The 24,280-nt window shown below is 38.7% G+C and overlaps 1 protein-coding gene across 1 annotated transcript; it reads right to left on the reverse strand.

Moving 5' to 3' along the window:
- Window positions 1-981: 981 nt before the first annotated feature.
- On the reverse strand, window positions 982-23,517 carry LOC311086758 (CD48 antigen-like). Its single transcript, XM_084119810.1, has 8 exons — window positions 23,500-23,517; window positions 23,211-23,286; window positions 22,959-23,105; window positions 22,212-22,478; window positions 21,926-22,054; window positions 20,598-20,641; window positions 1,989-2,114; window positions 982-1,776 (listed from the first exon to the last, which is right to left on the reverse strand). Exons 2-7 carry the CDS (start codon window positions 23,263-23,265, stop codon window positions 2,025-2,027), a joined length of 732 nt encoding a protein of 243 aa, XP_083975936.1. The 5' UTR covers window positions 23,266-23,286; window positions 23,500-23,517; the 3' UTR covers window positions 982-1,776; window positions 1,989-2,024.
- Window positions 23,518-24,280: the final 763 nt, after the last annotated feature.

Genomic DNA, 24,280 nt, shown 5'->3' on the forward strand with positions numbered 1-24,280 from the left:
AAATGGGGAGGGTCACAGCACTTGCATATTGTTGTTCTATTGTTAGTTTAATTGCTTTTATTGCTCTCCTCGTTTGTAAGTCTCTTTGGATAAAAGCGTCTGCTAAATGATTAAATGTTAATGCAAATAAGAGTTGAGAGTTTAAATGTTGTTTTGTTATTATGTGATACAGACACATACAGTACTTTCAATTTATATGATTTATGTCACTCGCTACACAGATACGGAGGAAGAGAGCGAGAGAGGCATGGCATCTCACCTTTATTTATATTCTAGTAATTATATGTGTAATCTGCTAAATGATTAAATGTAAAATGTGATTATATCAATAAAATTAAAGGTAGGGTAGGTAATTTCAGAGTGGCTAGCATTAGCAAGTTAGCTTTGCATGCATTAGATCCCATCCTTCCTTTAGAGTGTCTACAAAGTCACACCTCCTACAAAATGCAGGTCGCGTACAGCCAGAGCAGATTCAGCAAAGCATCATATGAGATGGCATTAAATTACCTCATGTCTGAAAGCACATAACATTACAGTAATAATGAACGTAAACAACTTACAGAGCTCTTGTTATTTGCAGATTCATTTCACCGTTGACATAGAAAAGCAGATATCAAGTCTGAGGACTTGAACAGCTTCGTGTAGAATGTCACGGGTTGCCGTTTCTAGATTACGGCTACAACATGGCGTGAAATCAGCATAAGCTCATTATTTTGATTCAGGGGGAACTGTTAAAGGCTCTGTCGTTTGATTGCGACACTCGGTGACTGACGTCTGTCTACAACTCTGTATAGCTTAATGCAATGCACTGCAATTTGGACTGAATGCAATTATTGGATGAAAATTTTATTGATTTTATTGAATCAATATTACTGATTGCTATCAGGATGTGAAGAGAGCTTCAACCAGAATAAAGTGTTTATGAAAAAAATTGCCATCATTAGCTGTATCAATGGAAAACAAATATGCATGAAGTCAGAGTACAGATCTTATAAAACTGTTTAATGGCACACTTTACTTTTAAAACACTCATGGATATTCTACATAACTTTTAAGATTGCAATGCATGATCAAAATCATGAAACTCTACACATGATAACAAAAAAACAAAACAAATGAAACTCAGCACAGAACAAGGTCCTGTTTGAGACAGTAACACCCTCCATCATTGCCAATTAAAAATATATTTTTTTAAGATATATATTGACAAAAAAAGACGGTGTCTAAAACAATTTCTACTGTTTTCAGTCTCATTTTACACACTGTAAAAAAATTCTGTTAAATTTACAGTAAAAAACGTCAGCTGTGGTTGCCAGAAACCAAACTTTCTGTTAACCAATTAACAGTTTTTCACTGTAGGATTTTTACCCCTTTTACTGTTAAAATCACACAAAAAATTTAGCTATAAATTTGTGCATAAGCTACTGTACTCAGTGCTTGAAGTGGAAAAAAAGTTCCAGTACTCTCTCGTGCACCGGCTGGCATATGCAAATCATTATCACATTTAAAATTTCTATAGTGAAGAAATTATGCTTTGACTCTGAGTGACAAAGTGCCGGCAACATGTGAGAAATGGCGGTAAAAAAGTGAAGGTACACTAAAGATCCACTTCGAGCACTGACTGTATTAATGGACATGTGGTCTACCATGTGGGGATTTACACACTTTTGAATAAACTGTATGGTCTGTTTCGGTGGCAAATGATGGTTTTTGGTGTTGTCCTATTGTGCTGTAGGTGGTGCAGAGGTGATTGTTTGTTTGCATCTGTGCCGGTATCTGTAAATGTATATAATACATAGTAAATATGTGAAAAATAGACAAGGAATAGCTATCTGTTAAGCCATAGTAACACTGCAATGTACAAAATCAGAAAATCCTTGAAGTGAAATTAGGAAAACCATTCAGTCTCAAGATATTTTTACCGTTAACTTATTTTTCCATTTTTAACTAACTGTGTGAAACTGTGTGTATACATGTATGTTTCTTACCTCAGGACTAGGCATGTTCTGACTGCTATTGTGAGTTTATTTGTGCTCTCCTGTAAACCAGTTTGAGTATTTGCTGATTTCTCCAACCAGGGATCTTTGTACTTCCATCTCTGGCTGTAGAACCATCTAATCAAACAATACAAAAGTCATACAAATCCTTCTATACAGCTTTATATTTACATGCATAATTACATTTACACTACATAGTTAATAGTAGTGTTGGGTCTGAGTCCACCTTTGTCGGGTTGAGTCCAAGTCCAAGTTTGAGTCCAAAGAGGGCAGAGTCGGACTTGAGTCCGAGTCCTTAACATCTGAGTCCGAGTCAAGTCCAGCCGAGTCCAGAAAGACTTAAATTATTTGAAATTGACCTTTTACAAAGACCCACCCCTCTTAGTTAGATTACAATGTACAGTTGCAGTCATAAGTTTACCTACTGTACACCTTTCAGAATCTGCAAGGTAATGCTCAAGAAGGCAACACGATGCATTAAGAGCCAGGGGTAAACTTTTGAGCTAGTTGATGGTGATGAGTACATTTTTCATGTTTTAAATTTTGCATGTGAATATCTGATTAAGCCTCTGAAGGGCAGTACTAAACAAATGAATGAATTTAACAAATAAGAACAATTTACACCGATCAACCCATTCAAAAGTTTGCACATGCCCTTCTTGAGCATCACTGAATGTTTCCAGCTTTTGTAATAGTTGTGTATGAGTCCCTCAGTAGTCACCAGTGTGAAAAGATGGATCTCAAAATCATACAATCAATGCTAGTAAGGGGTCAAATATGCAAAAGGTGCTGGAAAACCAAAGAATGTGCTGGAGGTGGAGCATTGAATAACATTGGGCAGTTTAACTAAACCCCCCATATTAAATACCCCCAAAAATATGCAGGGTCAGTTTATAGGTGCTGTCCAGAGCATCAACTGGGATAACGTACTTTTAGGAAGATCTTTGGAAGAAGACAGTCAAAGATTTACACAACAACTGCAGAGATCAATTGATGCATTTACATGCAGACAACTGCATAGGGAAAAAAAAGAACACCATTCCTTGGTTAACCACAAAAATCTTAAATTTAATGAAAAAAACGGAATATGGCTTTAAAATCTGCCGTTAAATCTAAAGCAAGCAGTGATAGACATATTTTCACTTTGCTACGGAATAGAGTAGTCAAAGAGATAAGGATAGCCAAAGCAAACTTCTTTTTGACCATAATTGAAAAAGCAGGAGGTAATACTAAAACTATCTGGAGCCAGTCAAGAAAACTAATGGGACATAATGTTAACAAAGCCAAATCAATTGAACTTGTTGTTGGTGGAAAATTAAGAGACAAGCCAGCTGAAGTAGCTGATGCTCTCAATAATCATTTCATTGAAAAATATCATCAAGTGTTTTTCCTCTGAATATAAGAACACTCCTTGCCTAGTCGAAGAGACAGAGCCAGCTTTCAACATAGAATATATCACTGAGGCAGATGTTGTGAGAGTGATTAGATCACTGAGGCCCCCTCGAGCGAAAGATGTCATTGGTATGAACACTGTTATGTTGAAAGAGCTCTCTGAATCATTAGTATACCCAATTACGAAAATTGTTAACCTTTCAATTGCTCAGGGATTGTTCCCAAATGTGTGGAAGTTGGCTGCAGTCTTTCCTGTATTTAAAGGAGGTGATTGTTTGTCCATCTGCAACTATAGACCTATTATTAGTATCCTGCTGGTGGTTTCCAAGGTGGCCAAAAAACTTTTCTCAGAACAAATGACAAATCATTTAAATACTAGTTCCTATTCTTTACATCCATATCAATTTGGCTTCCGTATTAATCATTTAACAGAAACAGCCAATTGCCATTTCGTTGATAAAGTTAAGTCACTGTTAGATCGAGGAGAGGTTGTTGGTGCTGTTTTTCTAGATTTAAAAAAAGCATTTGACACCATTAATCATGGAGTTCTTCTATTTAAGTAACAAACTTTTAACTTTGCCACAGGCACTATTAAATGGGTAGAATCGTATTTAACACATCAGACTCAGTTTTTGTTTGAGTTGGGAATTATCAATCAGGTGTTATTTCCTTGTCTGCAGGTGTCCCACAGGGCTCTATTTTGGGTCCACTTTTATTTTCTTTGTATGTTAATGACTTGCCAAATGTTTGTCCTAATGCCAATACCCAGATGTATGCAGATGATACAGTAATCTTTGTACATGCTAACAGTGCAGCTCAAGCTGCTGATCTGCTATCAAACTCGATGCAAAAGATCACAGAATGGTTAAATCACAATTGCCTTCAATTGAATGTATCCAAAACTGTATGTATGTTTTTTAGTAAATCTAAAAGCCGCTGTGCAGAACCGGATGTAGTCGTAGCAGGGGAGAGACTACAAGTCGTCTCAGATTTTAAATACCTTGGAGTAGACACTTGTAACCCTGACTTAATTTCAGGATTAATAATAAGAATTGTATATAGTTGAAATTAATTATAACGTATAGTTATGATTGTTAACTGAAATATAATGTAAGAGGAAAAAATAAATAAATAAATGTGGAAGAGGAATAATTCGAATAAGATGTATAATAGAATTGACCAATGAGAGAAGACTGAAAAACTCCGCCCTGCTGAGTCAGCAGAAGCAGCGCGATCTAATGAAGCTACAGAGAGGAGAGCAATAAGCTAGAGCAAGTATTCTCTAAAAATAAGGAAATAGGTGTAAACTGTTGTTTTTGTCTAAAAACGGTTCGGATTTCATGAAGGGACAGTTGTGTTGAAAGAATCCAGTTAATTTTATGTTCGTGTGGATGTTAATCTTGAAGTATTATCGTCTGGAAATACTGGATGTGGTCAGGTTTTTTGAATTCATCGGAAAGTTCCAGTTCCGTTGATGGCGAGCCACCCAATCGAACGCTAGGAGAGGAAAGAGGACAACAGAGACATCAAGTTGGTTTTTCATTCTTTTCTTCAGGAAGGATGTTTTTCCTTTTTCTGAATGGAACTGTGAATTACAGATGCATCGTTGGATTTGTGATAAGTGACTGAACGAAATCTGATATCAGTGACTGATTGAACTGAGATTTGCTTTCAAGGAGTTTTCCTTGAGGAGAGGGTTATCTTATACACAGTGAATCTGGTATTACTAGGGTTAATTCACTGTGACGGTAACAGGTGACTGTTAACCAGTGATAACTGGCTGTATTTGAAGAGTTTTTTATTTATTTTACATTGGAAAAATGTGATTTATTTGTTGTTTTTATTTTCCTATTGTTGATTTAATTGTTTTCTTTTAAAAAGGCCTACTTTTATTTGGGGAAATTATTCAAAGTAAAGTACTTACCGCATTATTGGCCCCTGTGTTCTTCAGTGGATATCCACTACCTCCAGTAGCCGTTCCTGTGATTTTCTGGTGCGTAATTGGTCCGTTTATATAAACATATAGCCCAAAGTGTAAATAATTTAAATGCTGTTTTGTTATTAGTGTCTGCTAACTAATTCAGACACTTAATTTTGAATTATAGAATTTATGTTACCCGCTACACACTGATAACAATCTTACTTTTAAATTACACATTAAGAAGGTTTGTAATCACATCAAGTATAACCTGGCAAATTTTAGATATGTCCGTATAGCTGCATGTCAAAAAGGGCCGCTATGATGTTCATGCACTCAATGATTTTATCTCATATCACCTACTGATTGACAACCTGGTCACAAGCTAGTAACACCTCTCTAAAACCACTATTCTCCCTATAAAAAAACTCTTAAAGTACTTGATAGACAATCCATATACTATCATCATTGTCATGTTTTAAAAATATATAATCTTTTAAGTTTAGAAATTTTGATTATATATACCGATCTCTGTCTTATGTACAAAATTGTACATGGACTGGCTCCTACTGTACACGGCACCAAATGCTTACAGATCTACAAGGAGTGCAGCAAGAGGTGACTGCATTGTCCCGTTGAGGAAGAGTGCACTTGGTCGAACAGCGTTTTCAATCAGGGCTGCTCGTGAATGGAACCTCATTCCAATTCACAACAGGAATCTTAAAACTTATGCCTCTTTTAAATGTAACTTAAAGAAGTGGCTAACAGGTAGTCAGGACTGTCAACATTACATTTGACATGAAATCCTGCTGCTACTCTGTCTTCTCTGTCCTGCCTGTTTGTTGTTTGTTTGTGCTTCTTGCGCTATGCCGATGAGGTTGTCTGGCACATTTTTGCTTAGATAGGTTAAACCTCTGTTGTTCGTTGTTCCAGCTATATTGTTTTTTGTGCATGTCCAAAAAATGTTTGACCAATTGTTCTATTTTATATGTTGATTTAGTAATTTTATATATATATATGTATAATATATATACAGTGCAATGCATAAGTGAATACACCCATGCTAAAGTTGACTAAAAAGAGGAATAAAAAATCATATTTTGGAAATTGAACTTAATGCCTTAATTTAAAAAATTAGGAAAAATACAACCTTTAAGGACACCAATTTTCTTTGTGAATGAATAATGTATCGTAAATAAATAAATGTTCTTCCTTAAAATACATGGTGCATAAGTGAGTACACCCCTATGTTAAATTCCCATAGAGGCAGGCAGATTTTTATTTTTAAGTATTTAAAAAAAAAAAAAATTAGGATACTATGCATCCTGATAAAGTTCCCTTGGCCTTTGGAATTAAAATAGCCCCACATCATCACATAGCATTCACCATACCTAGAGATTGGCATGGGGTACTTTCCACTTTTTTAGCTTTTAGGCTAACTGAAATAAAATCATGCCAATCTCTAGGTATGGTGAAGGCTATGTGATGATGTGGGGCTATTTTAATTCCAAAGGCCAAGGGAACTTTATCAGGATGCATAGTATCCTAAAAAAAAATTAAAAAAAATACTTAAAAATAAAAATCTGCCTGCCTCTATGGGAATTTAACATAGGGGTGTACTCACTTATGCACCATGTATTTTAAGGAAGAACATTTATTTATTTACGATACATTATTCATTCACAAAGAAAATTGGTGTCCTTAAAGGTTGGATTTTTCCTCATTTTTTAAATTAAGGCATTAAGTTCAATTTCCAAAATATGATTTTTTATTCCTCTTTTTAGTCAACTTTAGCATGGGTGTATTCACTTATGCATTGCACTGTATATATATATATATATATATATTAACCTGTATGTACTATTTCAATCTTTTTAATTTAGGTGTGACATATTAAGATCTGTAAAGGGACAGCAGATGTAAAATAGCCTTTTGGCTAATTCTGGCACACTATACATTTATTTATGTATTATTAGTGTGCATTGTCCCTGTTAAATAAACCTGAAATAAATAAATAAATAAATAAACTGACAAACAAGGGACTCATGAACAACCATCACACGCTAAACGTAAACATCTGTTATGTGACACAAAAGTGTAAATGTAACAGAAATCATAACATTATTACATCGTCATTTATTTATTTATTTTATTTATTTATTGTCATCAGCACCTCAACTACCTTCCTGTCAAACAAAAATTGGTTTTAAAGCAACAACAACAAAAATAAAATTCTAAAGAGGAAGGCAATATGTAGAACATGTAGAAGTAGAACTATGACCAAAAAAAAAAAACACTCCCCGAGAAGACAAAGGATCTTTCTGGAAATTAACATTTGAACTCACTCTTGTGAAATTGGCATCACCATTTGAAGGCAAGTCTCACCTCAGGATACATCTCTTCCCCCACTCGCCCTATCTCATGCTGAGATCACCTGAAATTCACCCAAAAATCTATGGTTTAAATGTGTATTATTATCATAAAGTTTTATACATGTTTGGTATCATTTGAAATGTTTGTGCGACTGGTACAAAAGTCTCATTCCCAAAGAAGTAAAACAAAAGGTAATAAAGTTTTTAAGAGTTTAGAGATAACATGCACACAAAAGAGGGGGGGTCTTCCAGGCAAATGGCATTCTGCTCCCAAAGGGTATTAACTCTGAATGCAAATTCTCATTGTTAGCAAATGTTTCCATGTGAATTATATATATTATATAGAAGTTTCTGTCTATATAATGAAATAAGAGGCTCAGGGCGATTCTGTAACTCAGATCAGCCCATAATGTTGAAGGACCTCAAGGACTTCAGCATTATGTATTTCCTAATGTCAAGGTTCGCAACTTCTCTTTTTATTCCAGAGCATTTACTGTTTTGTAGCTATTATCTTTGAACTGATTATGAAATTAGTCAGATGAAATAACGAGTTAATACATGTGAAAAAATGTATTTAATTTAATCAAATTACTTTGCCACGAGGAAAGACAGTAATGCGCAAAAACCTTCACCTGCTGACCAGATGCCTCCATTGGGCCGATCGAGTCGGGCTTACAAGTTTTATGAAATTATTTCTTTTAATAAGTGGCCACAGGCCTGTAAAACGGCAGTCTGGAGGCAGTTCGACGAGGACGTCGACAAGGTGCTTGAAGCAACAGAGAAGGGAGATGTGGATCGAAGGCTGCAGGCAATGACAACCATCATCTCCAGCCTAGCTCAGGAGAGGTTCGGTGGCGAGGAGAAGCGATCAACTACAACCACCTACTCCATGAACCACAGGGCAGCGAAGATCCACAAAATCCGGCAGGAGTTGAAGTCCCTCAAGAAGCAGCACAAGGAAGCCAGTGAGGAGCCAATGCTCTATCCACCTAGCCAATGCATATGGCTCTATCCCCCACAAGCTGGTCCAGATTACCATGACCAAACATCACATTGCAGATCTGATCTTGGATTATTACAACCATTTCAGGATGCAAGTCTCTGCAGGAGGTGTGACATCAGATTGGCACAAACTGGAGGTGGTAATAATCACAGGCTGCACCATCTCTGTGATCCTGTTTGCGGTGGCTATGAATATGATTGTCAAATCGGCAGAGCCTGAGTGTCAGGGGCCCCAAAGCAGAGGAGGGGTCCGCCAACCGCCAATCAGAGCATTTATGGATGACCTGACAGTCACCACAGAGTCAGTGCCAGGAGGCAGGTGGATACTCCAAGGGCTGGAAAAGCTCATCCGGTGGGCTCAAATGGAGTTCAAACCAGCCAAGTCCCGTTCGCTAGTGCTGAAGAAGGGCAAGGTCACAGACAGGTTCCATTTCAGCATCAAAGGGGCAAAGATACCATCACTGTCAGAACAGCCGGTGAAAAGCTTGGGCAAGGTTTTTGACAGCAGCCTCAGAGACTCCGCATTAGTCCAGTCAACCTGCCAGGAGCTGGACAGCTGGTTAAGAGCAACAGACCGTTCTGGCCTCCCTGGCAAGTTTAAAGTGTGGATTTACCAACATGGTATCCTGCCAAGAATACTCTGGCCGCTACTTGTGTATGAGGTTCCCATTTCCACGGTGGAGACCTTGGAAAGAAAGGTCAGCAGCTGTCTCAGGAGATGGTTAGGGTTGCCCAGGAGTCTCAGCAACATCGCCCTCTATGGAAACACCACAATGCTCCGGTTGCCTCTGAAATCCCTGGAAGAGGAGTTTAAAGTGACTCGGGCACGTGAGGTGCTGATGTATAGAGACTCTTAACGACCCAAAGGTGGCCCAGGCAGGAGTGCTGGTGAAGACAGGGAGGAAGTGGAGCGCCCAAGCCGCTGTGCTGGATGCATAGGCTCGACTGTGGTACAAAGAGCTTGTGGGAGTGGTGGCCCGAGGCAGAGCAGGCTTGGGGATGTTCCCAACACCTCCTCGACATAAAGAGTTGAAGGGGAAGGAGAAACGCAGCCGAATACAGGAAGAGGTCAGAGCTGCTGTGGAGGAAGGAAGGACGAGCAGAGCAGCTGGAATGGGGCAACAGGGGGCCTGGACCAGGTGGGAGCAGGCCATGGACCGCAAGGTCACCTGGACGGAGCTCTGGCAAAGGGAGCCGCACCGCATAACCTTCCTGATTCGGGCAGTGTACGACGTCCTGCCTAGCCCAGCAAACCTCTGTACGTGGGGAAAAGCAGACACACCAACTTGCCAACTGTGCCCAGCTCGTGGAACACTGGAGCACATTCTGAGCTCCTGCCCAACAGCGCTCGGCCAGGGTCATTACAACCAGGTGCTGAAATCTATTGCAGACACCATCAGCAAAGAGATCAGCAAAGAGATCAGCAAAGGCGGCCGAGGGAGCAACACCACTCGCTCAATCGCATTTGTTAGGGCAGGAGAACAGCCACAAGCAGGGAGGAAGGCACCAGCAGGGATCCTGGCTTCAGCCAAGGACTGGAAACTCTCTGTGAATTTGGAGAAGCAGCTGAAATTCCCCCAGCACATTGTCAGCACAACTATGAGGCCAGATATCACTCTAGTCTCAGAGAGCACCAAGAATATAATCATCATGGAGCTGACCGTGCCATGGGAGGACCGCTTGGGAGAAGCCCACGAAAGAAAGATGACCAAATATGAACATCTGGTCACAGACTGCCGAGCACAGGGCTGGAAGGCGAGATGCATGCCTATCGAGGTTGGCTGCAGAGGATTTGTGGGGCGCTCCCTCCACAAAGCCTTTACTGCGCTGGGCATTGCAGGAACAACAAGGAGCAGGGCCATCAAGAACACCACCGACGCAGCCGAGAAAGCCTCGAGATGGCTCTGGATCCGTAGAGGAGCACCATGGGGGCAAGCGAGTGCTACCTGAACACAAGTCGCGGTCTGATCAGCCGTGGCTGGGTCGCCTGGGCGAGGGTGTCTGATGTTGAAAGACCCGAAACACCCGAGGACCCCAGGTTACATCACTGATGATGTGTTCAGGTGCATCTGAAGACGTGTTTCAAGAACTAATTTAGACAAACTTAAGTTTAACAGAAATGGCTGGGATGTCTATTTCCCAGCATGCTTTGCAGATGGCACTTGAAAGGGAGAGTAAATGCTAAAATTAAGTGTAATATAGTGGTTTGTTTTTGTGCAAGATTAATGCTAAGTGGGAGATTTAGTAGTGATTCATGTTTTGTTATGCTAATTTAGAAGAATTTCTGTTAATTTTGGTTTTAGGATAGTTACCATCATGATGACAAGTGGTGCATGCAGCTTGATTTGAGAGCAAAGAAAGCCTTTAAATTGCTGCACTCATACAGTAAGTGCCACTGTATAACATACTATTGTTAAAATGTTATCATGGTAAATGGACTGCATTTATATAGCGCTTTCACAGACCTATGGCCACCAAAGCACTTCACATATAGCCTCACATTCACCCATTCATACACCGTGACACGGTGGTGTCGGCCATGCAAGGCGCCATCCAGCTCGTCAGGAGCAGCTGGGGTTAGGTGTCTTGCTCATGGACACCTCAACACTTGGTCAGGTGGAACCAGGGATTGAACCACCAAGTATGCACTAGTATGTTAGTAAACTAGCTTGTTAAAGCTAGCTAAGTTTATACTAATAAAAGTGTTCACAGATTACATGAAAGTTTTAAGTTAACTGTATGAATTAGTGTACTCAAACATTTCAAGTTAAGAACAATTAAAATGTTTAAGAACAAAATAAAAAAAATTGTTTTGAAAAAATGTTATAACTTATTTTGCTGTTACTATGTCAATCATATAGATTTCATGACTCAAACAGAACAATAATGTAACAGATTCAGTCCTATTGGAATTCAGTTTTCACTTCTAAAATGTTGCAGTGTGAACATAACCACTGGTCCTCTAGAAGCATGAAAAACAAAACTATTTTTCAGATCTTCTTCTTCTTCTTCTTCTTTGGTGTTTATTGGCGGTTGGCAAACCAACTTGTAGGTGCATTACCGCCACCGACTGGACTGGAGTGTGGACAGGATACATGCTTATAGGATTGACATAATGCGACATACAGTACCAGTCAAAAGTTTGGAAACATTACTATTTTTAATGTTTTTGAAAGAAGTCTCTTATGCTCATCAAGCCTGCAGTTAAAAAAAAACAAAAAAAACAGTAATATTATGAATTATTATTACAATTTAAAATAATGGTTCTCTTTTTTAATATATTTTAAAATGTAATTTATTTTTGTAATGCAAAGCTGAATTTTCATCAGCAAGTACTCCAGTCTTTGGTGTCTTATGATCCTTCAGAAATCATTCTAATATGATGATTTGATACTCAGTTATTATCAATGATGGAAACAGTTGTGCTGTTTAATATATTTTTTTGGAATACTTTTTTCAGGATTCATTGATGAGTAAAACGTTAACAGCATTTATTCATAAAAACAGCATTTATTCAAAATAAAAACATTTCTAACAATATAAATCGTTACCATCACCTTTTATCAATTTAACGCATCCTTGTTGAATTAAAGTACTAATTTATTTAAAAAAAAATAGTTGTTGTTCCCAAACTTTTGAACGGTAGTGTATATTGTTACAAAAGATTTCTATTCTAAATAAATACAGTTCTTTTTAACTTTTTATTCATCAAATAATCCTGAAAAAAGTATCTCAGGTTATAAAAAAAATATTAAGCAGCACAAATGTTTCCAACATTGATCATAAATCAGCATATTAGAATGATTTCTGAAGGATCATAAGACACCAAAGACTGGAGTACTTGCTGATGAAAATTCAGCTTTGCATCACAAAAATAAATTACATTTTAAAGTATATTAAAAAAGAGAACCATTATGTTAAATTGTAATAATATTTCATAATATTACTGTTTTGTTTTTTTTTTAACTGCAGGCTTGATGAGCATAAGAGACTTCTTTCAAAAACATTAAAAATAGTAATGTTTCCAAACTTTTGACTGGTACTGTATGTATGGGAATTCATGAGGAAACGAAAAAAAAAAAAAAAAAAACGCCTAAATTCTTTTACTTAATTTCGTTTCTTTAATAAACTTAATAATACTATCATATATATAGCTTTTTCCTTTAGTATACCTATTATAGAAAAATCTTTATGCTCAGCTTTAATTAGTGACTGAATAAAATGATGTCTTTCATTGTTGTATTTCCTGCAGTGAAGTATTACATGTTCAACTGTCTCTTGCTGACTACAGTGATTACATTCCCCTGTTGGGTGCTTGCCAATTTTAAACAATGTGCTATTCAATTCTGTGTGACCTATTCTCAGATGGGTTATAATATTCTCTTCAATTCTGTTCCTGCTCTCTCTCCTCCCAGCACCAACTTGTTGTTCTATTTTTCAGATTGTCAATAGCGCTCCCTTTATAAATAAAGGGATAAAGGGATTATAAATAAAATAATCCTATACATAAACTCATGGATCATGGATGCACAATTCAGTTAACAGTTAACATCCAAGGAGCACCTCATTATACTGTTGCAGTATATGTAAACGTCTCAAATTGACACAAAACTAGTAATCGATCAACATGTAAACTACTACAGAAAGAGATCAATTAATCTACTAAATCAAACAGTGATCGATCAACTCGTTAAATACAAAATAGCAAAATTAAAGCAGATATTGCTTTAACGTGACTTGCCAAAACTCAGTTTACCGAAGAGTAATGAATTACCTGATTAGTGACAAAACGGGATGAGACATATGTAAGCTGTCACTTAGCTGTGTGTGTGTGTGTGGCAAGTCCTTTTAACTAGTGCTAAGGTGATGGGTGACAACTGGTGGTGATTAATATTCAGGTGATGGTGATCGGTGTGACTGAGTGAGGATGAAGCCTGGTGATTCCGTGCAGGTGAGCATAAGGAGGGATAATGGGAAATTTAGTGCTGGATGGTGACTGTGACAGTACTTCCCCCCTCCCAGAAGGCACGACCTTGCGCCAAAAAGGAGTCTAACCGGGGAGGGAGGGCGGTCGTCCTGGAGTCATGGTGGGTAACCAGGGCAGTGCTGGCAGGCTAAGAAGCCTCCATGGCGGTATCGGTGACCAGGGAGGTGACGGCAGTGCAGGTGACCAGGGCCGACAGCTCTGGAGACCAGGGTGGAGCCGGCAGCTCAGGGACAGAGGGAGGCGCCAGCAGTTCAGGGACCCAGGGCGGTTTGGCCTCCATGGTCTTGACTCCTGGCTCAACCACGATGGCTGGAGAGGAAGACCCGCAGAAGCCAGCTCTAGTAACTCCTCAGTGTAGGCTGCAAGGGGGCGGCCATCTTGTTTGAAGGAATATAACAGATCGCCAAGAGGGAGAAGTCTGCTCATTTATGTAGTCTGTAATGGTGTATGTAGCTTCTGTTAGGGAACACACACTGGACAGACCGGACAGCGCTGCTTCCTTTTTGGAAAAAGTACAGTTTTTGGCATGGGCGAACCGGACAGCTGCCCAGGGTGGCATTTTTTCATGTCACATGGAATGTGAAATTTTTTCATGTCACATTTTCATGTGGTATGAGCAGTTAAAAAAAAAAAAAATCCTCTGCGACGCGAAACAGTTTTCTATTATCTATCATTTCACAGTGTTGGGAATTGGCAAATTGGCGCCCCATGCTTGCTGAGAAGGTGCTGTGCACAGAAGGTGTGTGAGAAGGGGAAAGGGGAGGGGGGCGCGAGGGACAGTTCACCTCTGGATCTCTCCCAAATGGAACGGACAAGGGGGAACAACGGGGGATCCACTGTATAGAGAAAGGGTCTCCAACACGTCGCTGGAGAGCTACCAGTAGCTCGTGGACTGATTGGAGGTAACTCGCCAAGGGGCCGTTTACATATCGCGTCTTTTGTGCACTCGAGTTGGTTATTTCAAATGTAGGCGGGCGGGAAGCCCCTTTTTCCAGGGGCAGCGAGATGAAAAATCTAAACTTTTCAGTATGGGGGTGCACCCAAACACTACGGGTGTTTTTCTCTTCTCCGTAAATAAATCTTGTTGCAGAGCTACAGCAAGGAAATTAGCTACTACAACTTCTTTGTCATTTAAGAGAGCGCAGTGCATGGTTGCATAACAACGACAGACGCCACGGGAAAATCGGACCGAATTTTACTATTAAAAATAAAAGATAAGCAAGTAGAAAAAAGAGACTCCACAATTTATTTGGAGTGTAAACACATGAAAACATGGATGTTAAACCTTGACTTCAACAAAAAACAGTCAATATACTGGTGCAGTATATGTAAAAAAAAAATCAAGAAAAATAACAGGTGCAAGTCTTGCAACTTCACAAAAATAAATAAAATAATCCTATACATAAACTCATGGATCATGGATGCACAATTCAGTTAACAGTTAACATCCAAGGAGCACCTCATTATACTGTTGCAGTATATGTAAACATCTCAAATTGACACAAAACTAGTAATCGATCAACATGTAAACTACTACAGAAAGAGATCAATTAATCTACTAAATCAAACAGTGATCGATCAACTCGTTAAATACAAAATAGCAAAATTAAAGCAGATATTGCTTTAACGTGACTTGCCAAAACTCAGTTTACCGAAGAGTAATGAATTACCTGATTAGTGACAAAACGGGATGAGACATATGTAGCCTATATAAGGTAAATAAAACATACAATGAACTACATTTTACTTAACGTTACTTTGTGAAGTTAGTCTCTCTTAAATTGTTGCTTAAAGCTGCAGTCCGCAGTTTTTCCTCTTTGTTGCCATCTCTGTTCAAAATCTGCAATTGCAGTTATTCGTGGAATTATCAACTTTACGTGGGTTGTGCCTCGGCATGGCACAGCGCGGATGAATCCAATGTTTTGAGGAGAATGTGCAGCTGTCAATCACCGCACTGGTGTGAATGCTGACATTTCCCGCGGAAATCCACCAGTACCACTGGAATTAAAAACATTATTACAAGCTTACCGTTTTGAATCGAGCTACGGCAAGCAGATAGTTTTGAACACTGGCTTGTTATGTACTTGCTCAAAAAAATATTTTGGATAATTTTTAACCCAAAAAAGCTACGGACTGCAGCTTTAAAGGGCACCTATTATGCCCCTTTTCACAAGATGTAAAATAAGTCTCTGATGTCCCCAGAGTGTGTATGTGAAGTTTTAGCTCAAAATACCCTACAGAATTTTTTTTTACAGCATGTTTAAATTGTAATTTTTTGCCGGCCCAAAGGGCAGAGCCTCACGAACTCATGCTCAGAGCCAGGACAATCTCATCTGATAATATCAAAACAGAAACTCTCAGTAGCGGGGTTCATTTCGACCCGGAGTCGGACAATAATGCCCACAGAGCCAGAGACTATGCTGTATGTAGATAGAACAGGTAGTTTAGTTTAATTACGGTTATAACTTATTTGTCATCTGCTTTTATCCACTATTACAAGCCTGCTGTAGTAGACCCTGTCCAAATGATGACCAAAATATACTGATGAGTTCAATGAAGTTTATTGTACATCACACAAAAGATGAAGCGTTAGTTTTACTTCAGAATATCACTGTAAGACCTGAATAAACACAGTAAAAGAAGTGCGCATTAAAAGTCTTATCCATAAACTCTCTCTCTCTCCATTTCATTAGCATGGAACATACACAGCGAAGTACAAAAAACACTTGTTACAACAACTAACAGTAAACAGATATATACACACCTTTTCAGTGGGTGCTAAATAAACTGGTAAACCTTATATCCGTAAAACGACTCCATGAGCTGTCATAAAGAGCGAGCTCTCACTTTCATTTCTTCCGTGATCAGTAACGTTAGGCCTGTCGCTCTGGAGACTGTAAGCTTGATCACGAACAGTTGGTGAGATCCATCCTCGAGTAACAATGGGAGTAAATGAAGACTGATATGTTCATTCTTACATCCAACAACAAAACACCTCAATCGCTTAGGAGACATTCTTGTCTACAGCTCCTCCGGCGTGGAAACATGGCGGACTGTGTCCAGCGTACTCAGGGCGGGTCTACCTAAAACTGCAGTGTCAATCAACAGTCGTGGGAGGGGCCTGTGCAAAGTGACGTCACATTGCCCCAAATCTGAGAACAGCTCGTTCTGAGACAGTGCTTATGATTTATGGGGATTTTTTAAAAAGCACTGGGTGGATTTTTATCATTCTAGGGTAGTTTTGCTCACACACTGCCAACACACATTTATGTTCAAACACCATGTAAAAGTGAATTTTGCATAATAGGTGCCCTTTAAGTTGCTCCTCTCATGAACATGAACACTTGAACATGAACACTGCGTGTGCACGTATTCGCGGGTAAAGATGTTTGTTTAATCTCGTTTAGAAAATAAAATATTAATGTAATGTTGTAACATCAATGTTCATGTTTAAAAAAAAATGTATGATTCTACACAAAAAAAAAATTAATCCACTCTTTCTGCTTGGGGAGCTAGTTATTTTAGTCGATAAAGTTTTAAATATGGATATTTTTGTGGATTACTTTTATAAGATGGTTGCACTTTTATGGGGTTAGGGTTATGGTTATGGTTGGGGAAACAGAAACGACCATTCACTGCCATTATAAAGCTTGGAAGAGCCAGGACATTTTTTAATATAACTATATCATCGGGTCATTTTCATTTTTGGGTGAACTGTCCCTGTAATGTGAGTCTCTCTGGGAAAAAATGGAGATTCTACAGTATGCAGCGGTAGCATCTTCTCTTCCACTATTTTGCCTGCCTGCAATTTATTTATTTTTAAGCTCACCTTTATACACTTTCTGCACTGTTGATGTAAAATCAAGTTTTGCCTGTTGTTGCAGATTTGAGAAACCTCTCTATAAGATAAGAGGCTGTTAGGGGGACCAGCCACCCATTAAGTCCCATGAAATGAAATGCTCAGAAAGCACATGCTACTGTACAGCTGCACTTTCCTCATAAGTTGGGCCATATAAATATTGTACGTTCTGAAACAGTTATTGCTTAGATTCTGACTGCATTAAACTGCCAACAAATTAAATAAATAAAAATATGTATGTAAATATTAGTAGTCATTTAGTAGATGTTTTTATGAGAATAGTTTTCAATACACTTAATACAAGTACAATTATAGTATGTTGATGACTTTGAGGCCTCTACTCTAGGCCTCAAACCACCCCTGAGCTACTGGCCACAACACCTCCAACTCATACCCTGAAGAAGGCTGTTTGTGCCGCTACGCGTGGGTTGTGTTTTTTTTCCCCATGTCTTTTAAATTTTCTATTATGAAATAAAGGCTTTTTAAATAATTCTGAAGAAGAGTGCCTTGGATCTTCTCTTTACTCACATGAAGATCCATTTATGAATTAACTCTCTCCCCGTCAGCAGGGAAAAGTTGCCAGCCACCTCCAGCGTTTTTGATCATTTTCACCAAATTTGCATGGCTCCCAGAATATTTTGTTGTATGAATATCTGAACATGCAATATATCAAAAGAAGAACAGACCCTCTGCTTTAAAAAAAAAAAAAAAAAACATGTTTAGCTTCATTTATTATTTTTTCATCAACACTTGAACGTGGGTAAGTTTAATAAAAAAGCAACATTTTGAGAAAAAAGCTGAGAAAACCAAGTTTTTGTTTAAAAAAAAATACATCCAGATCGGATTCAGAACGATGATCAAAACATAGATGGAGTAAATCGAGTCCATCAACACCCCTCATGCCTGCACAGTCCTATAGCTCGTCCTGGGTCGACATTTCTTGCCGTGACATGCTGTTTAATGCTGATCGCGTTATTTTACATATGCATATGATTACACATAAGATCATTTTTTTTCCTGCATTTTCTTCGCATGTGTTTTGATCAGGAGATTTAGTACTCTTTCAGAAGATGCGTATCACCCCCTACCGTATAATAGTGAAAACCCGGAAAGCCGGAAATGTCTGTCAATGGCGGGGAAGCGTTTTCTCAAAAATGACAGAAATGTCCATGAATGGCAGGGAAAGAGTTAAGAAGGTAACACTTTAGAATAATGGTCCATCATTAGGTAACTATGCAGGGGGTAATGCAGGACAAATGAGTGGTACTACATTAAAGGATTGGAATAGTTCCCCCCAAAATAAAAAATCTGCCATCATTTACTCACCCTCATGTCGTTCCAAACCCGTAATACTTTCGTTCATCTTCTAAACATAAATGAAGATATTTTAAATAAATCTGAGAGATTTCTGTACTTCCATTGACAGCTACGCAACTGACACTTTGACGCTTCCAAAAATTTATAAAGATATCGCAAAACCAATCCATGTGAATTGAGCGATTTAGTCAAAATTTTCTGAAGAGATACAATCACTTTATATGATGAACAGATTGAATTTAGGCCTTTATTCACATATAAAACACTGATCAGCAAACATAAATAGAAGCTCAACCAAACTTGCTTGACATGTATGAACAAACCTCAATGGTTCTTGCTGCGGAACACCGTGTCCTAACCAGACGCAATGAGTTAAGATTCCAGCAACAAATAATTTATCTGTCCGTGTCTGTAATTTATCAGACACGACGCGACTATGGGATGTGATAAAAATCACAGCCAATTAGAAGATTGTGTGGGCGGGTTGTCTCAGCAAGCTCACAGCAACAAAATGGATAAGAACATAATCAAATTCATGAATATTACACCATTTTAACATTATTAATGTTAAAGTTACTGAAACAATCGTTGTCATAGAATACACTTGTCTGTTAACAGTGAGTTGACAGTTTGAACGTTCTTGTTCACTTTTTATTTATTTTGAAGGTCTGAGGTGAGTTGCTTTCAGTACAGCACACAGACGCTTTTAACATTACATAAAGCACATAAACAATACCTGAGATTATCATACTTCCTGTTGTTGCTCCAGCCGGACGTAAACTTTGATTAACGTGTAACAGAGGCCTAGTGACAGACGCTAGAGGCTGCAGTCTTTAGCCTCCTTGTTAGAGCGTCTGACTCTCACGCCGGAGACCCGGGTTCGAGGGAGGGGCAAGCTCAACAGTGCTGCATAACATGAGAATGAATCTCATTGGTTCTTGCAGAAGCTCAAACGTGCTGCATGAGAATGAACCTCAATAGTTCTTGTGGAAGCTCAACAGTGCTGTGTAACATGAGAATGAATCTCATTGGTTCTTGCAGAAGCTCAAACGTGCTGCATGAGAATGAACCTCAATAGTTCTTGTGGAAGCTCAACAGTGCTGTGTAACATGAGAAGGAACCTCATTGGTTCTTGCTGGAGCTCAAAAGTGCTGCATAACATGAGAATGAACCTCATTGGTTCTTACACATAAAGCGAACATGCTTGAGCTTCTGTTTACCACAACTGATGTGTGTGTTGATGAACGTCTATGCGAACAAAAGCCTAAATTCAATCTGTTAATCATATAATGCGATGATGTCTCTTCAGAAAATTTTGCCTAAACCGCTCAATTCATATGGATTAGTTTTACTATCTCTTTATGAACTTTTTGAAGCGTCAAAGTGGTAGTTGCGTAGCTGTCAATTAAGGACAGAAATCACTCAGATTTCATCAAAAAGATCTTCATTTGTGTTCTGAAGATAAACGAAAGTCTTATTGAAATAACATGAGGGTGAGTAAATGATGACAGAGCTTTAATTTTTGGGTGAACTAACCCTTTAATACTTCAGCTATTACTTACTTATTAGTAAATCTTGTTTCTATATTAGTTAATAGTAGCTTAGAGTATTAATGTACTACTACTCATTTGTCCTGCATCACTTCCTGCATAGTTATACATTTTTAACCATTATTCTAAAGTATTACCATTAAGAGCATTATTGTGAATTGTAATGGCTGCACAAATATATAATGAAGTATTCTGAAGCTTACCTGAACTTGTGTATAAATTGTTTGATCATTCTCTTCTTGGGCACCTATAAGAGATTTAGAATAGTATCATTTTAAATAATCAATTGACCATTACTGTCACTACAGAAAGTGTAGGTATGACTATTTGTACATGGTCCCTGCTTTCCTCACTATGAGGAGCATAGTGAAGCACTGCTTTAAATGAAGCACTTGCATACACATATGTGAATTAATCAAATATATGTTGTGTAGGTGTATTGTTCTGTATTTGACACTGATATATATCAACTTTTCATATTTGAGTATTCAGTAGTATACTTAAATATGACTACCTCACCATTTTTGTATTCAGTGTGTAATCTATGTGCAAGAAAAAAATGAATTAACTGGTACCTCGTACGCTCTTTGCGGATGATGTTGTCGTGTTGGCCTCATCAGACCAGGACCTCCAGCATGCACTGGGACGGTTTGCAGCCGAGTGTGAAGCGGCTGGGATGAAAATCAGCACCTCCAAGTCCGAGGCCATGGTTCTCAGTCGGAAAAGGGTGGTTTGCCCGCTTCAGGTTGGTGGAGAGCTCCTGCCTCAAGTGGAGGAGTTCAAGTATCTTGGGGTCTTGTTCACGAGTGAGGGAAGGATGGAACGGGAGATTGACAGGCGGATCGGTGCAGCTTCTGCAGTAATGCGGTCCCTGTACCGGTCTGTCGTGGTGAAGAAGGAGCTGAGCCGCAAGGCGAAGCTCTCGATTTACCAGTCAATCTACGTTCCTACTCTCACCTATGGTCATGAGCTGTGGGTCATGACCGAAAGGACAAGATCCCGGATACAAGCGGCCGAAATGAGCTTTCTCCGCAGGGTGGCTGGGCGATCCCTTAGAGATAGGGTGAGAAGCTCGGTCACTCGGGAGGAGCTCAGAGTAGAGCCGCTGCTCCTCCACATCGAGAGGGGTCAGTTGAGGTGGCTCGGGCATCTTTTCCGGATGCCTCCTGGACGCCTTCCCGGGAAGGTGTTCCGGGCATGTCCCACCGGGAGGAGACCCCGGGGAAGACCTAGGACACGCTGGAGAGACTATGTCTCCCGGCTGGCCTGGGAACGCCTCGGTGTCCCCCCGGAAGAGCTGGAGGAAGTGTCTAGGGAGAGGGACGTCTGGGCATCCCTGCTTAGACTGCTGCCCCCGCGACCCGGCCCCGGATAAGCGGTAGAAGATGGATGGATGGATGGATGGTACCTCATATCACATGACCAACAACTTTGAATTCCAAAAAAATCTGTTATTCTGAGGGTACAGGTTTAAGAATAAAGCACTGTCTTTTGTTCATTTGATACAATATTTGAGATAAGACAGACATACCTTTGATATGATTCTTGCAAAAGCAGTATAGTACGCCAGTTGCAACTAAAATCATCAGTGAAGCACTAATAACAATAACCATGAGCCAAAGGAGAGGAAAAGAACTGTTGTTTTCTTCAATACTTTTATCTGAAACAAAAGACATCAATTTTATAACTACAGTCATCAGCACACTCATATATTAGGTACAGCAGTGAGAATAAACAGCTAATAAACTAATTATAAGAGACTAGAAATTGTCTAAAATGTATAGGTTTTGCATGTGGTTGGTGGTTCGGTTATTTACTTTCATAAGATGTACAGAGTTGTTTAATCTGTATTGTGTCATTCTTCCAGCTGACTGGGTTGCTATAGTTACAAATAACTATGTCCTCTTTACAATACATGGTTAGAGCCTGCATTTCAAATGATGTCTCTTCCTCCTGACTGCAGTTGTTGCTGTGGTAGCTGTTGCTGATTGCACGGTCATGACCACTACATGTGACGTTCACAATACAGGAGTTAACACTGATCATGGTGATGTTCCAGTTCAGGACAGGAGAATCCACTGGATCTGAAACACATATTTAAGAAAACTGCTGCATTACAGACCTTGCTTTTTTTCTTTTTTCTTTTTTTTACTAACTTTTTTGTGTAGCTAGTTTAAAGGTGTGACTGTACAACTTACTCGTTAGGGACTGCAAAGATAATGTGCATTTTCTACATTCAGAAAACACTGAGACAGTGCAAGATTATTTAGAAGAAAAAATTTCATTTAGTCAGTATTTTTTAAACAGTTCCAGGAGCACATACCCTTTACTTCTAACTTTTGTTTACATAATCGTAAGTTGATACACATAAAATAGTCATATAGGCTATACTTGATCAAACAACATAGTCTTTTCAGTGCATTTTTGTTCTCTTGTTACTGAGAGATCAAACACTGACACTTTTTTGGCTGTTCTTTTATATCCAAGAACCGAAAACATTTGTTAAAATGAGATTTGGCTTGATATTGGTTTTAAATATGGTCTTAATTGCAACTCAGACTCACCTATAACAAATACTCTGTACTCAGCAAAATCTTCATTCTGAGATCCATATATTTTTGCTATATAGAGTCCACTGTCTGTCTTCTGCATGTTCTTCAGTGTTAGAGAGAAGGTTGTTTGGTTGAAAACCACATTGTCCCTAAGAATCACTGTTTTTTTGTTAATGAATGTCACAATATTTTTTAATTTTTCATTCATCCAATTACTGTATATATTCTGTGTCCATTTATGCAGTAATAGAAGGATTTTCGTACCTGTGTTGAAGATCAGCATGGCCGTGAAGATCATGAGCAGATGACCAAAAGCCATTGCAATAAACTGCCTGTCCTGCTGTGGTTATATTAGAGAAAACTGAGCGTTTTATATCACCTTATTAAAACTGTCCAGGCAGTGTCACTTACCTTGGAATATATAACATACAATCAACTATATACATCTACATATGTTGTCTTTTCTAAAATTTTGAGCCTATTTAAAACTCTTTTCAAGCATCATATATGTTTGAAAAGTGCTGTTACTTGAATAACCAGAATTGCTACCAACCGTGTCAAAAACCTGCTGAAAAAAGAGAGAGGAAGTTGTGTTCTTCAAGTCGTGACCAGATATTCTACCACAGGAACTAGCTCTAGTTGTGAGAGCAAGTGTGGCTATGTATATCTAAGTTCAGATCTTAAAGTTTCTTTAAAATACTGATCTAAGCTCTTGTCTTTATCTCTGTACTTCATAGATCTGATGTTTCATATGTATTCTTTGGAAAAAATATGAGATTTTAAGATGAACTTTAAATGAACTAAACATTTATTTTTAATTTAAATGCATATCATGTTTAAAGTGAGCAATAAATGCCAGCTACTGTGTTTAAAAGGAAAATACATGTGATCTGATTATATTGGATGAGTTTTTTTATGTTATGTAGCCCCTGTGCATAAAAGCTTCAATGTACTGTAACTGGTGCATCTCGTGTGCTTTACAACTGCAAACAACAAAATCACACTGACAAATAAAACATAAAAAAACGCATTTATTTCATGCAGGTGATCATGCCGCTTCACTTCCTGGGCTGCGTTTTACTCCACTTTTAGACATGCACTTGTGAACCTCCCTAAGCACTTCCTCTCGGAGGAATCCCCATGCACCGCCATTTTGAAGTGCGTTAAATTTCGGGCCTTTCGGTACTTACATGACGTATTTCCTGGATTTGGCCCAAGTGTTCAACTAGGCGTGAAGACTGCAAATGTGTGCAGAACTTTTGATTACCCGATAGGACACACTTATAGTGTTGCAAAAATGCAAACGATTACAGAGCTTTATTTTGATTTTCAAT

Source organism: Abramis brama, assembly GCF_963993115.1.
Source record: "Abramis brama genome assembly, chromosome: 7".
NCBI lineage: Eukaryota > Metazoa > Chordata > Actinopteri > Cypriniformes > Leuciscidae > Abramis > Abramis brama.

What these genes read in the sequence shown, in the direction of transcription:
- LOC311086758 (XM_084119810.1), bottom strand. Translation starts at nt 23,265, where the DNA reads ATGGCTTTTGGTCATCTGCTCATGATCTTCACGGCCATGCTGATCTTC. An exon ending in CATGCTGATCTTCAACACAG is followed by an intron (nt 23,106 to 23,210) that starts GTACGAAAATCC and finishes ACAAAAAAACAG; the next exon opens with TGATTCTTAGGGACAATGTG. An exon ending in CAATTTATACACAAGTTCAG is followed by an intron (nt 2,115 to 20,597) that starts GTAAGCTTCAGA and finishes TTGTTTGATTAG; the next exon opens with ATGGTTCTACAGCCAGAGAT.